The sequence below is a fragment of the Notolabrus celidotus genome, chromosome 23 (assembly GCF_009762535.1).
Source record: "Notolabrus celidotus isolate fNotCel1 chromosome 23, fNotCel1.pri, whole genome shotgun sequence".
NCBI lineage: Eukaryota > Metazoa > Chordata > Actinopteri > Labriformes > Labridae > Notolabrus > Notolabrus celidotus.
In genome coordinates, this window is record NC_048294.1 from 19,149,012 (window position 1) to 19,166,921 (window position 17,910).

The 17,910-nt window shown below is 42.4% G+C and overlaps 1 protein-coding gene across 2 annotated transcripts in view; it reads right to left on the reverse strand.

Annotated features, from left to right (window-relative positions):
- afap1 (actin filament associated protein 1) overlaps positions 1–17,910 on the reverse strand; it is a 63,820-nt gene that overhangs the window by 32,646 nt on the left and 13,264 nt on the right. Inside the window, exons 1-3 of one of the 2 annotated variants that reach the window (XM_034677294.1) lie at positions 16,185–16,207; positions 13,965–14,093; positions 13,523–13,605 (exon numbers count right to left, since the gene is read on the reverse strand). In XM_034677294.1, the coding sequence (XP_034533185.1) occupies positions 13,523–13,605; positions 13,965–14,091 (210 nt within the window). In that variant the 5' untranslated portion in view covers positions 14,092–14,093; positions 16,185–16,207. Of the gene's footprint in view, positions 1–13,522; positions 13,606–13,964; positions 14,094–16,184; positions 16,208–17,910 lie in introns of those variants that run through there. The other variant, XM_034677293.1, reaches the window with a different exon arrangement.

Genomic DNA, 17,910 nt, shown 5'->3' on the forward strand with positions numbered 1-17,910 from the left:
TTTATGTATCACTGATGGCCTTTATTTGTTGAATTAACAGTCAGCAAACAACAGAGTGAAAGGGTACAAATACTTCCCCAAGGCGGATCCATTTAAGTGAGTTATTTTGGGCATTTAAGGCTACAGACGATTTTAGTAACTGGAGCAGTTCCAAGGCCGGGGTTATTCTGGGTAAATACGCAGAAACATAACAACAGGAACTATGATGCAAAATTCATTTTTCATAGCAATTAAAAAAGTTGCAGCCCTACAATGACAGCCAATTCACGTCAGATTGTAATTGTGTTGTGTTTGGTTGTGTGCCGTCCTGGGGGAGCTATGCCGAGGCATCAAACTAATCCGTCTGAATATCTGGAAAAGTCTGTGGGGGTTCGTTAAATGAAGTTCAGTCAGGAAGTTCACATTCTGTATTATTATTCATTATTATAAGTATTTAGTCTTGAAGGACAGATTTCTTATGGAAACTTAGTGGAAATTGTCCCGACCTTTGGCTGTTCCAAGGTCAGGATTAACACTGAAACACCTTCAGGGTTTGCTTGAAGCTTTACTTTTCCTGAGGACAGTTCTTCTTGTGCCTACGCTCTTTTCCAGCACCGCCCTGCTTCACAGTTACACACATTCACATCTGGGAGCTGCACAGTGCAACCACAGGCCTCTACTGTGGGCGTCTGGTTTGACTCAACACTTGTTCAACTGGAGGTCAAGTGCCGTGCTCAAGGTCACCTGGATGGTAGTTATTTTAGAGGAGGGAGTATCATTCACATTTCTGGACCAAAGTTTTGCAGCTGGTCTGAGCTGCTCTTCTTATTTGCAAGCTGTTGCCACTTGTGTGTTAAATCTCTATCCCTGAGAATACTCTGATGAACTCAGAACTGACCACAGGTTTAAATCAGCTGCAGGATCAGCAGACTTCAGATCCCTTTGAAATGTCTGCAAGCAATATCCAAGGGTAAGATCCTTTCCAAAACTTAGGAAGACTCACAAAGAAGGACAGATAGGACGAAATGTGGACCGATAGCCATCTGCACACACCCCCTTCCCCTGCTTGTTCTTCAAAGCAGAAGCATGAGGTCAAGCCAAGGCAACTAAGTAAGAATTGATTCCAGACAGCAGGAGAAGATGAAAGCTCAAGGAGCAAAAAGCTACGGTGCACGCTACCCATCAGCGTCAGGGTTTACCCAGTGTGTCCTGCTTTTGTCCTGAGATAACCTTGAGACAATTAGCCTGTGAAAGATGAAGTCACTGTGACATTCTGCAACTTTTAATAGAGTGGAAGACTGGAAACAGCACCAGACTACACATTAAATGTAAGCTGTTGTGGAATATACTCGTCACGTAAAGCAGAGTTGATCCACTCAAACATGCCCCTCCAATCAGAGCTCCCTCAGTTCATGGGTTGGCAGGTAAAAAGACTCTAATCATTAACTGATGACAAGCAAAAGGGCAGAATCCCAAACGTCTGCTGCCCAAGGCTGAGTTGGCTGAGCCACTTTGTTTGTTGACAATCCACACATCAAAGGATTGATGGAAACACCAGATACTTTTTCCATCGAAGCCGTCATCATCAAACTGCTGGAGACAGGAAGCTGCTAGTTGGGCCTTGCTGTGGAGGCTGCCGGGACCAATTTGGGGGTCAGTATTTTCCAAAAGGACACTTTCACCATCGACCTACCGATCAAGAGACAGCACACTTCACCCCATCAGCTAGATAGTGGCTAATCATTTCTACAGACATCTGGGCATGCCAGAACAAATCTAGATGAGCGGTTGGCATATCCTGATAACAAACCCAGCAAGCATCATAGCTGTTCCAGCAGTGGCAGTGGGCCAGGAAGACGACTGAAAGCCTCATTGTGTGGGAGAGAACCTCAATCCGGATGTCAACTGATTCACCAACACACTCTTTACATAAGAGCCTCATAAATTCAAAAACATTTAAACACATAAGGAACAGGATTGAGACCAGGACACACACATACTGAGTCTCTGATAAAATCCCCTCTCTACACTCAAGGCCTCCTCCGAGCTGAAAACCTGCCAACCTCAGCGATACACATCTACGTCTTCCAGCTCTCTGTTTATACATGAACCACCCATGCTAGTGTTACCTCCAACAAAACAATTCTAACCTTCACTTTCCCTCCTTCACTTTCCCTACTTCCTGCCTCAGGCTGGCAAGTAGACTTTGTGTCATGCGGGACAGGTGCATTCACCAGAGTGCAGTTTCTGGCGGATGTGCCAGCTTGCCCGACCGAACTGTGAAAACAAATGGAGGGTGAGATTGGGTTGGGTCTTTCCTGCATTTCTCTCACCTCACAATGAGGTGTAAATGTGGTTCAGCAGCAGCTGGTGGGAGCTGGTGGTCCAACGCTGTGGAAAAGCAGTGGAAGGGTGGGGTGGCCCTGTTTTTACTGGAAGGGAGCCCTGCGTTATAAAGTAGGTCCATATTTGGAATGGCACCCATCTATTGTACTGAACTGAGTGAAAAGTCCCAGCCAATCACACAGCAAGGCAGAAAGAAAACACACACACACACACACACACACAATTTTTTTTAAATCTGTCTGAGGCAAACATTACAGAACGTTGTATATTTGTTTCTGACAGAACTCTGTGATTTCATGGATTTATTATGATCTCATCAATTTGCACACAACAAAGGAACTTCAAGCAAGCTATGCAACAAGAGGACCATTTCTTCAGCCGGAAAATAAGCTTTTCATTGCTCTCTAGACATACTACAGAATAGCAACACTCTCCTGTCTGGCTTCAAATGTTTTCTCATTCCTTGGCTCAAATTTCGTGAAACTTATTCGCCAATATTTGCACCAATACAGACACAAGTAAGAGTCAACATTTATTCTCTTATGAAAACAGTGAATCCCTTAGAGTTTAGATTTAGTACCGGCCCAAGGATCCAACTATCTCAGGGTCTTGTGTACCAGTACTGGTGAGAAAGTTCTTTGGATCAACAGATGGATTGGTGATAAAGACATTTTCCAAACTGTGCGGTGGAGAGAGAGCTAAGCCAAAAGGCAAAGCTTTTGATTTACAAGTCAAACAAGTTCCAACCCTAACTTATCATGATTTATGGGAGGTCTCAGAGCAAATTCAACTGTGGAAAAGGCTAAAATGATACTCTGCAGGACGGCAGGGCTTGAGTCCTTGTTCTTTTGCTTTAATAGGATCGAGCTGAAATGGTTCAGGTACCTGATTGGGATAGGGAGCCTCTTTGGCATCGTTTTTGGAGGATTTTCAGTCAGGTCCAACAAGGTAGAGTCCTTTGGTTAGACCCGGATCACACTGAAGGATTACCATAGCTCTCGGATCCCCAAGGATGATGATAATGACAGGCATGTCTTTACAGGTTGGATAAGTGGATGTTCAGGAGGTTGTGTTAGCTTCATTAAAATGTTGCAAGACAATCATAATCAACCAAGTTAGCAGCTGCAGCTTCTTGCAAAAGGGGATAACTCTGGATTCTCTGTCTCCATCTGTTATACAGAAAGTTCCATTGTTGTCAGGTCCAGCTTTCTTTGAACACACTGCTGCTTCAATAATCTTGCAGTGAAATTTTGAATCGTCCACTAGTTTGCATCGTTTCATTGGTTCCTCTTTGTCTGTTGAATCCCTGTTTTATATGTAAGAATTTTAAGAACATATTTGATGTAACAATGGACATTTTCAATTATTGGAAAAGTCAACAAAGACAGTATATTCTTTTATCCATCAATCACACCGCACACTGTATTTGCGCTTTCCCAGACTGCAGAAACAGCTTCAGTTTTCCCTCAGTGCTTTATTAAGTCACTTCCATCACATCATGTGTCAAGTAGAGAAGAAATCCTGGCGTTGTAAAGAGCCTTCAGAAGCTCTGCAGTTGGAGAAAAAAAAGTTGTGAAATAGGTTTTCCATTCGTGGCCCAGTTTCTCAGCGTGGACATTTTCCAGAGTGTTATGAGTCGGCTGAAACAGTCCTGGCCCAGAGTTAACCATGCTGTGGGTATGTGTCACTTCGCAGAGTCCTGCTGCTTGGTCCAGTTAAAACTTAATCAATCACCCATTTGCATCATGTTTGGTTACCCCAGTAACAAAAGTGTGACGGCTTTCCTCGCACTTTGCTTAAACCATCTCATTTCCCTTTCTCTTGTCCATGACACAATAGTGCTGATGTCACTGAAGGCTTTTCTGTGGTTCAGCAAGCCGCAAATGAGGGGAACCCCACGGAGGATTCAAGTGAAATATGAAAACAGATCCATCAGCACCAAATTGAGACCAAAACAAATGGTAATCTCTAAAGACGTAGAGAAGCAGTGGGAGTGATCAGGTGCCAGCTCTAGCTTGACAAAGAGCAGTGACACATTTTCTTGCTTCAGTGTGTTTCCCCTTCAAGCGGGAAAACAATGGGTTTGGCAAAATACAGCTAGTCTTCATTTTCCTAAATACAGAGCCGATGGTCCACGGCCACCAACACGGCAATGACTTCCAACGGGTAAGAAATGTTCAAAGAAGAGAGGCCACCCCAAATCTCCAGAGGTAAGAAACATACATTCAAGACAACTTTTAAGTTATGTGTGCGAGGCATGGTCTACATTTGAATACAAAGCTTTGGCCCAGAGACGTATTTATCCTCGAAAGTGTTCAGGAGGAGAGGTTGTCTGATTTGAAATGAAAGAGGGGGAGGAAATGAATTCCAAATGGGACGCAGACTGGATAACGCAATCTGGCGAGTGTGTATACAGTACATCCATCACATGAACACACTCCCAAATGCTGGTCAACTTGTGCAGGGTCTGTTCGGGGGAAGCCTAGGGAGGAGTGGAGGAAAGAGTGGAGGGAAGGGGGGCATGGCAGTGCTTTCCAACATCAACACAGATGGAAATCATTTGTGTCTCAACAACAGGACTGGTCCACATTCTCCTTTAGCAGGGCAGTAATGGAGCCATGCATAGCCCACAGGATGCAACCCATGATGTGACTGAAGTATTTAGGCTAAAACAATTACCTAAAGTATTATTGCTTGTTGAAGCCTCTGTGATTTGTGAATTAGCTCATTTGCTCATAATTAAATCATAATAAAGGGAATATTTGGGTCAGGGTTTTGGCTTGTCGGGCAAAGGAAACAATTTTCAGGCGTTCTTTTGGGTCTAAAGAACTTATAATACGTGCAGTGTGTTATTTTTATGCATGTTTCTTACTAAAGCTATTAGTCACGGTCAAAGATAGCACGGATGGTGACAAGTCCAAAAGCTGTGTTGCATGCACCAGTAAAAGTCAAGGAAAGATCACTGAAATGAAACAGCTCTGCAAAGTGGTTTAACTGGTTTAACTGTTTCGCTGGTCCTGAAGACTTCTGGGAATAATGAAGCTCGTGATAAAAACCCTGTAATAGAATCCAAACCTGTGTTAGCTCAGCTCGACTCTCAGCCTTTAGATTTGCTGTCCGTAGCAGAGGAGTTTTTTGAAGACTCTGGTTTTGAACAAGACACCGCTCAGTCTGGGACTTTTACATCATCAGGTCACAAGGAGACTTCTGTGGTCAATTCGGCTCCAAACCTTGTGAATAACAAGCACTGACGGGTCATTTAGAGACACTGTATGAGACGATGACTGCCAGTCCTGCCAGTCCAGCCAGTCCAACACAAGAGTTCAGCTTTTCGACTTAAAACCTGTGATATAGATCAGTGGTGTGGCGAGAAGGGATCTTCTCCGGGAGCTAATGTCCTCGTTGTTTCAATGGAAATCAAATTCCAACTAACCAACAAGTCTAAAGCTAAGAAGACTCTAAGGAAACAGTCCAAATGGAGCTCAATTTATTGAACTCGGCTAAACACGGAGAATCTGTGGGTAGACAATGTCGAATTGGTTTGGAGAGCGTGGCTAATATTAGCAAAGCTAGCATCTCCAGCCTTCAGACCTCCTGCTTTTTACACACTGTTTTAACCCGACACGGCATACACAGAGCTTCTCCATCTCTTAGACCAAAAGTAGCGCCAAACCACGCCACAATAAGAGATATCATCCATCATCTGAGCTAGGGAGAGGCATCTCAAGGAAAGACACTATTCGATAGTCACTGCTAACTATTTGCCGGTTATTCAAATAGTCCTCCAGCAGACATAAGGAGAGAGAGACCTATTCAATGACTGTGCAAAGTTACTGTAGTTATGATAGTTAGATATTCCCCCCGAACACTTACTTTAACTATACCTGTCCGATTGGATGGTACTAGCCATACACCTTTCTTTAGTCCCTGAGCTCCCTTGTCTCGTAGGTTCCTCTGAGCTGCCGTAGACATCCTCCTGCTGATACGGACATGCTGGACTCCAGTGGCATTAGCTACTGCTACTACAACTACTACTACTCATCTCATCACTATCATCACTCCATCTATCACTCTCTTATTCTCCTCTATCTTTCCAACCCCAACTCGGTCGAGGCAGATGGCTGTCTACCATGAGTCTGGCTCTGCTCGAGGTTTCTGCCAATTAAAAGGAAGTTCTTCCTTGCCTCTGTAACTAGCTAGCAAGTACTGTGAGGTGCAATGCTCATGGTGGATTAAGGTGGGGGTAGACTGTTAATAATTTAACAGAGAGGATGGTCTGGACCTGCTATGTTTGTAAAAGCATCTTGAGATAATGTTTGCTGTGATTTGGCTCTATGCAAAGATTGATTGATTGATTGATTGATTGATTGATTGATTGATTGATTGATTGATTGATTGATTGATTGATTGATTTGATTGATTGCAGTAGCCATTACCAAAGCTTCAGCCTTGTTTGCGCTACAGCTTAGACACATTATCTGATGAGCATTTTGATTTCTCTAATATTAAGAATATTGATAATTTTGTTTAACTGGTTTGTAATTCTGCTGCCGACTACTAAGAGTGATGATGTTTAATCCAGTAGTCAGAGAAACCAGCATGTCCTGTTGCTCTCTTAGATGGATAAACTCGAAGCACGTGTAAGAGCATGTCACCGTTGAGAAAGGCATGACTCTGGGGTCCCTGGGGATTCCCAGGGGAAAGAATAGGGATGAAAGCACCCACTTTCTCAGTCTCTCCTAACAGCCACCTTTTGTGTTGCAGTCCAAAGTAAATAAATTCTGAAGGAGTAAAGAGTTGAGGTAAGAAGGCGTGATGGGAAAGTTAAATCTCAAAAAAGTTACAAATCATAGTTTCAGCCCCAAGAGGATCAGAGAGAGGTTTCTTCATGCTCTACTGATTCAAAGGAGACCATCAAATACCATCCTCAACCTAATAGTATACTCCTGACACTTCTACGTGCAACACCTTGTCAAGGAAACATTTCTCTGTTTTCATCATGTGACATCATGAAGTATTAAAACCCCCAAAAAGAGGAGTTCAAAGAACGATGACTTGATTCTTTGGATTCTTGCGTTTTTCTGTGGTGGGTTTCCATCGACACATCTGCATCCTGTATCAGTTTGCTCGCTTAAATGCAGCTCATTTCAACTACAAGTAATTTACATTTCATTTTCAGTGCTTTAGTTCCAACTCCTCTCCAGCTGGATAAAAACCGCTCATGTGGCTGAGGCCGTGAGCTTGTCGATGACAGGAATGTATTTCATGCCAGAGATAAAAGGCCGATATTAGTGCGGCATAAATCTTGCATGTGAAAAGAGACAGAAACAGACAGAGGAGAGCTTCTCAGCAGGATATTGTCACACTTTGTGGTCTTTACAATCTAATTAGAGCCAGACCTTGTTTTTAATATGCTTGAATACATATGTGTGCATTCAAGTGTTGCATGTAACACACTGTAAAATGTTGCTGTGATCCTCTTCCTCAGATCACTGCGCTGATTTATGAGGTGCTGGTTATGGAGAGGATCAAACTGACTTGAAAAGACCCTGCTTCTTTCTGAATGTATACAGTGTGTGTGAGCAAAGTCACAAGTTTGCATTATTTAAGTCTCTCTCTCTCACACACACACACACACACACACAGCTCTGCAGCCAGGACCAGATCATGAGGGTCATTCAATAACGCAGTCTCTCATCTTCTGACCACTTTAAGCTCTTACTTACACACAGACGCAAAATCAGCTGCATGAGAAGAGAGATCTGAACAGATGTATTAGCTATCATAAATCACTTTGGCAGCAGGTAAGCTCCAGTAATCAATTACATCAGGTATATTACAGTAAATATTTGTCTCTCTGCTCCTCTCTCTGCTCATGTGGCTGATTTTGTGTCTGTTCCTGTAAATTAAGCATCAATTTTTAATGTAAGCAATATAGTTTGGGATTAAAGCAACCTCTGAAAACCCTGTCTGGTAGAGAAAAAACCCTAATTGATAGTTTATGGCATTATTTTTAGCTCATGAAAGAGGCAAATCTGACAACAGCAACTCATGCAGCCAACATGCAGCCAACAAGTGTTCAACATGCAGCCAACAAGCGTAAAACATGCAGCCAACAAGCAGTCAACCTGCAGCCATTATGCAGACAATAAGCAGACAACATGCAGCCAATATGCACCAATTTTGCAGCAAATATGCAGCCAAGATGCAGCCAATATGCAGCCAACATGCAGCCAATATGCAGTCAACATGCAGTCAACATGCAGCCATTATTCAGCTAAAATGCAGCCAACATGCAGCCAATATGCAGCCAATGTGCAGCCAATATGCAGCCAATATGCAGCCAACAAGCAGTCAACATGAAGCCAATATGCAGCCAATATGCAGCCAATATGCAGCCAACAAGCAGTCAACATGCAGCCAATATGCAGCAAACATGCAGCCAATATGAAGCCAATATGCAGCCAATATGCAGCCAATATGCAGCCAATATGCAGCCAACATAATCAACATCCAGCCAATATGCAGTCAATATGCAGCCAACATGCGGCCAATATGCAGCCAACATGCAGCCAACATGCAGTCAGTATGCAGCCAACATACAGCCAACATGCAGCTAATGTGCAGCCAACATGCAGTCAATATGCAGTCAATATGCAGCCAACGTGCAGCCAACATACAGCCAACATGCAGCCAACACGCAGCCAATATGCCACTACTCATCCAACAACACACTCCTCTTCTGAAGCCAGTATAATCTCATTCATACACCTTTACACACTGCTGGCTTTAAATTAAACTGTATTTTTATTGACTTTTGTTTCCTTACTGCCCACACTGACCCACACAATGAGGGACAGGCTGCGTTTCACAGCAGACCAGTTTGAGCCTGTTCAAAATGAAATAGTCCCCTTTTGCTGTTTATTTGATAAGTTGACATCCTGCCCGGTCTCCTGATCCTTAATGACATTAGTGTGTGTGTGAGTCAATAACGAGTCTGCCTCTGGGAAACAAGTCCCCATGCTGTGCTGCATAACAGCTCACACACATCATCTCTTTGTTTGTGTGTGTGTGTGTTAATGCTGAGGCTAACCAGTGTGAAATGTGTGACTATGATGATCTTGAGCTGAACAACAGCAGACAGTACTTCGATGTCCTGTCCATGAAAATTACAAAAACACAAAGTTTTGAAATCATGTGAAATAGCTGCTGCTGGCGTTTTATTCTATTTTGTTTAAATTGATTTAAGCATGAAAATGGAAAAAAGACAACATCTGGCTGCCGCCCACAGGGGGTCGTTTTCCATATGACTTCTAGTTACAGGGGAGTGTCTGACATACATCGAGTAAACACAGCATGGAGGTCTGGATAATTAGATTACTTCCTCACACAGGCAGTATATCCTGCAAACAACACCATCTTTAATCAATTGAACCTTCAGTTTTAAGTTATTTATGACCAGTGCAATAACTCTGCATCATCTCTTAAGATTTAAATATGCGCTGTGAATCCACAAGACTACTCCAAAGTAATTATTCTTTATATAACACTGAGTAATCAGAAAGGCTGCCACAGGAGCATTGATGTACAGCCGCAGCTCTCCGTCTTGCAGAGTGTTGGTTTGGCTCGGCACTGAGGCCTGACGGGTCACAGACAGACCGTGGCCAAGGCCGTCTCTTCCTCCTCCTCCTCCTCCTCCTCTTTCCTCTTATCCGTTCTTCTAACAGATCTCTCATCTCTATTTATTGCACTCAATCACCACCAATAACTCATGACTGATGCTTTATAGGATATTCGCTTCTGCAAATTGAATGCATTTGAAGCGTTAAAACCTGTTTCCTCTGCACTAAATCACTCCTCTTTGTTTCTCTAGCTCTATTTACTCCTCCGTCTTTTGCAACTTTCTCCCCACTTCCCTTCTTTTAACCCATATATCTTTCGGTCCCTTCACGCTGGCTGGACTTTATACAGCTCCAAAGAAAGAAGAATGGAACAGATTCTTTTCTCCCTGCCTGGACTGCTTCTGCAGAGGTCAGTGTGGAAATGTGATGAATGGTAATTTCAGAGCAGACAGACAGTTTCAGGGAGACAGTGAGCTGGAGGGAAATGAAAGACAGGAGCTGAGTTTCCATCCAAGTGTATTTATGAGAGTTGCACTCTGAGTGCTCTTATTCTTCTACTTTTAGAATATACCTGTATTCTTTATTTCTATTAATCATGTATTACTCTAGGCTTAAACACATAACCAAAAGTCGTCTTCACTCTGAGATGTCCCCCCTCTTTTAAAACTCAACTGACAGAGAAAGTAAACCTGGGCGATATTAAGAATGATGTTATCACAATAACATTTTTCATATTAGTCGATATCGATAATTATCACGATAAATATCAAATCATTATTTCATGAAAATTTAAAGGCAGATTATTGGTCCTGAGTGAAAGTTGAAGAAACCAGACAGTGTTAGTTTGTGTCTGGATTTAGTTTTCTGTTGAACTTCTTGAATTCATCATTATTGACAACAGAAAGCAGGTATTTTGTGTAAGATGAGATTTGTTAGTTTTAGTTTGTAGATTCTACTTTTTCACAGGTTGATGTAATTTGATTTAAATCTACAACAGAAATATATCAAATTTTATATTGTGTATCAGTTTAGTAGAGTTTTATTGTTTACCACAGTGCAGTGAATGCAGCATTTTTCAGTGTTCAGTTGTACTACGGTCGCAGTGGATATAAACATGTTCGTGCAGAAGTTGTCTCAGTGCTCTTCATTTACCCACATCATGAAAGTGTAATTAATTAATTGTATTAAGTTAATAGGTAAAGCTGAGTCAGCCCAGTGTCTAACAACTCTGCTTTGAGCTGGTAGGTTTTGCGTTTCCTTCAGTGTCACTCATAGACTGTAAAAAATATGGACGTAGGATCCGTGACGTCACCCATCTGTTTCTGAAGAGCTGTTTTGAGACCAATCGGCTGCGGCAGCCATATTGCTTCTGTCGAGCCAGTGTGACGTAAAGAGGCGGGCTTTGAGCCTCCTAGCCAACAGCTGCAGTGTTCCTGCAGGCAGCTGTGCCTCTCATTGGAAGACTAGTAATCTCAATATCTTCTAAATTACCGAATTAGAAAAAAATTCACCCCCCTCACAGTGAGAGGACATCGAGAAATTAGCTATTCAGACTACACTCATCTTTTGTACCAGGCTGTAAACATGTTTATTAATGCTGCAAAGATCGTCTTTTCCCCATTCATGTGTATGTGACTTCCGGTACTTCCGGAGCCAGCCTCAAGCGGATCCTCGATGAACTGCAGCTTCTAACACTTCCGCATTGACTCATATTTTTAGACCGGAGGTTGCCGCTTGGTGTCACTGTCGTTCGTTTCAGCTGTTTTTACATTCCCCTCAAAACGTCTTTAAGCCCCGCCTACCTCTAATCCTTGGACATTATTGGCTTTTCAGTGCCATCCTCTTCTACTGTCTAATGTTGAGTAGCAACTAGCATTAAAGGCCCATTAGCGCCCCTCACTTTCAATCAGATGGGGACATAATTACAGGTTTATTTATATCAAATTTGTATCGAATATTTGTCATATTTATATTGAGAAAAATTTTACCATGATAATTATCGATATCGAAATATCCTAGCCCTAGGAGAAAGTCATTTAAATCTCAGATCCCAGGAACTGCTGGTCTACCACTGCAGATACTTTGTTTAGATGAGTGTGTGACTTTGATGTTTGAGTGGTTGGATTTATTTAAACAAGATATTTATTTAACAGACACTTTAACAAACAAGCTAAGAGAGAGGGGGCGGAGCCTCTGCTGTGCTCTCAGAGGGTAAATCTGTGTTTTGAGTCTTTGAGGAGAGAGCTTCTTCAGCAGCTTTTGGGTCTCTCTGTGCAGCGGTCCTCTCTGTAATGTTCGGGGCCGGTTGCATGCACACAAGCACATATCATTGCACTAGCATAATCTTTATGTGCAACTGATTACACTTACAAGACTCCCAACTTCTTTGGAGTTGGAGCTGTACTCGCAATTCCTTTAACACGCTGCTTTCAAAGCGCTCTGTGCTGTTGATGTGTCCGTCTCGTCTTAAATATATGACTCTGTTTTCAAACCCTTGTTTACACCTGGTATCAACATGCTGTTTTCTAAAAAACAACGATATCTGCAGCAAAAACAAAGCGCAGAGGAGAAGGACAGAACGAAGAGAAAGATCACTCCCCCTCCTCTCCCGTCTAGTTTTCCGGGAAACTTCAGCAGTGATTTCCAGACACACACTGGGGTCACCGGAGGAGGCTGAGGCTGTGGACTGGTTCTAATTACAAACTGCACTGTAAGGACTTATGCTTTGTGTGTTTTTATGTGAGAGAGAGAGAGAGAGAGAGAGAGAGAGAGAGAGAGAGAGAGAGAGAGAGAGAGAGAGAGAGGATGTAGAACAAGGTGTTGTGGCTTATTGTTATAGTGAGAAGGCTTTGCGGGCCATCACAGCCACCTGCTTTCTATCAGAAGCATCTGCTCTGACACTCACTCACACACACTGCCTGTTTGTCCTCACGCTGCATGGCTCTACACACTCCTCATATCAATCCAGCTCTGTCATACACACACATGCACACACACATTATGTCATAGCAGAGATGCTGCAGTCCTCAGTGACTGTCAGGGTGATGCAACACGCTGAGAGAGACAGGAAGACAGATTGAAGTCATGACTCCTCTCCTGCAGCTTAACAAGAGGCTGTAAAAAGAGCCTGAGCACGGAGCACATGCTCCCCACGCCTCACTGCAGCTGACACACATGTGACTACAACGCTCTGAGGGACGACTAACTGCAGGTGTCTCATGTGCACAGCTTTGTTTTAAGGCTGGGTTTTAAACCTCAACCTGTTGGGTGGCAAAGCTAACATCGATCATGTGATGTGACAGACTAATGACACCAATATGTTAATCATGTGTTAAGTTAAGTTTCTGCAGAGCTGCTTGTGCCAGGAGAAGGTATTGATCAGTGTGACCCTGACACTAGGTCCAGAAGAATATGATGATATAAAAGAGATCACGCTGTAAAAGGTGCAAGTCAGTGTATTGCGATAATTTAGACACAGCAATCTGTTCCTGTTTCATGAGTGCTAACTTCCTCATGTTTTAGATTATGCTGTAACCATGAGGTCAAAGGTCATGACATCAGGACAATAGAGTTACCAGCCAAGGATGAGGGATTGCAGGGAGGGGCATCTGAGGCGGGGCCGGCAGACCGCTGTGGATCTCTGATTTGAAAGACGGCTCTGTGACGGATAAGCAAGAGACGGAAAATTAGAAAATGTCTTTGTTGCACAAACAGTTGACAAAAGAAGGCAGAACTTTCACTTTAAACATATTAAAATCTTTAAAAATGAAGTAGCTGTCTCTAGAAAAACATTACATTTATGAAAAAAGCACAACACATGTACAGAGGCTAAAGTCTTTGACACATCATTCCTCTCTTGTTTCCTCTATATACTGTCCTTTCCTCTCAGTTGAGGCATGCACAAAGAAAATCATTTCTAAAAACTAAATAAAAACTCTGCATTTGAAGGTAAAGGCAGATCACTTTGAAGTAGAGTCTCTGCAGAGTTTTAAATGGTACAGCGTGTGATGACCTCACCTTTATCTGAGAGGACTCTGTGCAGGATGTTGGACAGGTGCAGCTTCCTCTCTCGTACCCCAGCGCTCAGGTACTCTCTGTCCAGCAGGTCCAGGAACAGACGGAGCTCACACACCAGCTCCTCCATCGCTGCAGAACAAAAACAGATGCGACGTGTTAAAGGATTGTATAGGCATACAGAGTTTATGCACACCAGGTTTCTGTGTTTCATGAATCAGAGTGAGCTCAGAAAAAAACAGCATAGCATCTTATCTCGCCTGCAAATCCAACAACTCTACATTTAGTTGATGCCAAGTATCAAGGGACACCAAGTAGGCCTATAAAGTGACACAAAGATTCATGTTGTAACTGAACCTCTGCACGCGTGACATCAGGCTGAGCTTTTTTTGTGGTTTACATACAAAACATTAGAAACTGGGGCACTAACTTGTCCTGGGGTGGCATGAAAGATGTGCCACACAATCACACACAAATAAATATCCTTAGTTGCTCTTCTGTCTCCAATACTCACAAATTATCACACAGAGTTCATGTTTCTTTGTATAATTTCTTAACTTTAAAAAGTAGAATGACAGAGCACGACATAAAAGACCACACATGTTCTTTGAAGACATTTCACTGCCAAAACGTGCTGCATTGAAATGCAAAGAAAGCTACTAACACTCTGTTCAAACTCAGCCCGAACATTTGATTTTAATTTGTGTCCCACCTCTGACCAAGAGAATATTCTGCCGGATTGATTATAACTTGCGCTCCCGGCCGACACCTGACCACGCACGTACACATGCTTCTTTTTCTCAATAAGAACAAGTAGACAGAAAACTGGACACTATGAGTTTGAAATATGTTTCTGTTCAGTTACCTTGTTGAAGTCTGAGCCTTCATTTTTATGTATGTCCACAGAGATTATGAGCCTGCTCCACACATTGATATTCAGCGTGTTTAACATTTTGAACACCTCAATACGATCCGTAGCTATTCAATACTGTCAGTTCCATACATTGTGTCGAGGAAAATTTGATTCAGGAGAAAAAAACTCATTTGGCATTATTCCAGAGATGGAAAACGCTTACATTTTTTTAAATGATTAATCGATAAATGATCGTTAACATTTCGATCAATCAGATCGATCACGGAAGATACTTGAAATTTACATCCCTAGTCCTGACTGAGATACATTTAACTTGTCCAATCTCAAAGATGCACCTCAGCTCAAACACACGCACAGAACGCTGAAAGAAACATCTCAAACTTTTAGGAGTTTTTAAAGTCAAGCCTGTTTTAAAACGTTCAAAACGTGTTGAAATAACGAGAGTCAGAGTTTTTCTTGAAACCAGTAGAAAGTATGAAAACAAGAACCAGCTGCGGATATACTGTTTACATCAAACTATACACAGAAATAGATCACAGCTCATTAATCCATCCTAAAGCTCTGTATGTTTGATTTAAACAAACATTAAACTGACCCTGAACAAAAACAAAACATGGTTATATAACAGACAGGTGCACAGTCAGGTGGAGACAGGGAACAGCCAGCCAATTGATCAGCCTGAGACAGACCTGGCAGCCCACCTGACGCACACTCTGCTGCAGAGTTATGGCTGCTTCTGCTGCTGGAAAATAAAATCCAGCTTCCACTCAGAACCAAGCAGCAGCAGGAAGAACCACGTGCAGCAGAGGCTCAGGTATGTGCACACACCTTCACATGATCCTATCTGAGAGCTGCTCCTGATACGGATGGCATCACGTCAAGTCTCCACACTCTGATAACACACACCTCTCTCACACTGAGGGCCTGTTTGTGAGCAACTCAAGCTTACAGTCAACATGTGATGGTATCAAAGGCGACGACAGCGTAGGAGTGAGGACTGAAGGGGGCAAGTGGAGATAAAGAGGAGACGGTTATTTAGAAAAGCTAAGGGAGTTCAAGAATACATCACACTGATGTTAGAGCAGCGACAGGATTCAAGGTTCCGTGCCTTGCTCAAGAACGCCTCAGCAGTGAGGTGTTCAGGCAGGTTAAAAACTTGTCTAAGATAAGATATTCATAGTTCAATGAGTTTAATGAATCCCGTAACAGGACGGATTATTGCCCCTGTGTTTGTATTTCAATGAAATAACTGCCTTTGGTTCAGGACTGTTGAGAAGACAACATGAGGAGTCTCTTCAACTTTAAGAGCATTCAAGAGAAACACATGACATGACATTATTCATTATTACCCGGCTCTCGCTTATCTTCCGCAAGATAGGGCTGGGCGATAATTCAATAACCATAATTATCGTGATATAATTTTTCTCAATATAAATATAACAAATATTCGACAAACATCCAATATAATTAAACCTGTAATTACATCCCCCAACCACTGGAAACGGAGGGGGCACTTATGTGTCTTAAACGCTAGTTTCTACACAACATTAGACAGTAGAAGAAGACAACATTGAACAGCCAATCATGTTGCAGGGTAAAAGGTGCGACAGCGACAATGAAGAAAAAGCTAAACCTACCAGCTCAAAGCAGAGTCATTAGTCTAAATTCAAATGAGATTATGCAAATTATCTCAACCATAGAAAAAAGGAATCTACAAACTAAAACAAACAAAAATCTCATCTTACATTGAAGACCTGCTTCCTGTTGGCACCGTCAGAAATGATGGATTCAAGAAGTTTATCAGAAAACTAAATCAAGATACGAGCTAACAAACCGTCTTCAACTTTCACTCTGGAGCAAAGATCTGCCTTTACATTTAAATGAAATAATGATTTGATTTATAAAGCGATAATTATCGATATCAACTGATGTAAAAACAAAACAAAACGTGATAACATTTTTATTTGTATATTTATATCGCCCAGCTCTAGATGGAGATTTTGCAAAGTTGATTGAGTGTTCACAGTTTCTACTCTCAGCTGTTTCTGCAGCACATGCCTCCTTTGGTCTGCACGAGAAGTAATGTTGAATCTTCTTACTGAAGTTGTTTTTCATGAAAGCAGCCTCAGGAGAGCCTCTGCAGAGTCAAACCTTGTCAGATTCAAAGGCTGAAATTCAGTATCCTCTTAAAAATGTTAAATATGTGTCAGCCTCTTCAGACACATACATCTTACAGGAACTGAAGCCCTCTGAGGTGATATTTCACATTCTTTAATAATAATATGAAATCACCTTCATCAACATCAGGCCCAGAGGCCCAGGAGGTGAACTAATGTGACCTGAAGTGTCTCAGCAGTCTAAAACAAACCAGGCGTCCACCTGATCCACGTGCTGGACTCACAATGTACCACAAAGTCTTCTATGGCAGGGACTCCATGTTCAGGTATCTGTGATGAAGCAACGAAACTCTCCTTCAAAACACATCTGAGTGGAACATCTGATCATAACTCACACAGGTATCATCTATTAACCAACACCAGGTGAGCTGCAGGTATCTGGCGTACGATGGAGGAGGCTCATCCAGGAGCTTTCATCAGAGTGTCTCCATGTTCGGACAAGGAATTCTCACAGATATTTATAAACTGCACGTTTCCAATGCATCCATAATTCATTTCAGGGCAGCAGGAGATGTCTGCCTGTTGGACTGCAGCTCTGAGGCTGGATCCACATCCACTGTCACACATTCCTCACATAATCTAATTATCCTGCAGGACGGAGAGGGAGGGGACTGAACCAGGCAGGAGGGAGGAGGTGGAAACAGTGAGTGATGCGTAAAGAGTCATACGCTAAAGCCAAACCAATCTAGATCATACTTCTTTTGGATATGATGCAATTGAGTCACATAATTGAGTCACATAAGGGCAGTTTGATCCCCAGCTCCTCATGTCTACAAGTCAAAGGAGTGTGTGAAATCATTAGCCGATCTGTGACGTTACATGGAGGAGCATTAATGTTTGTTTGTGTTGTGTTTCATAGTTTCATAGTCACCAAAATTTGAATTCAACATGTCTGAAA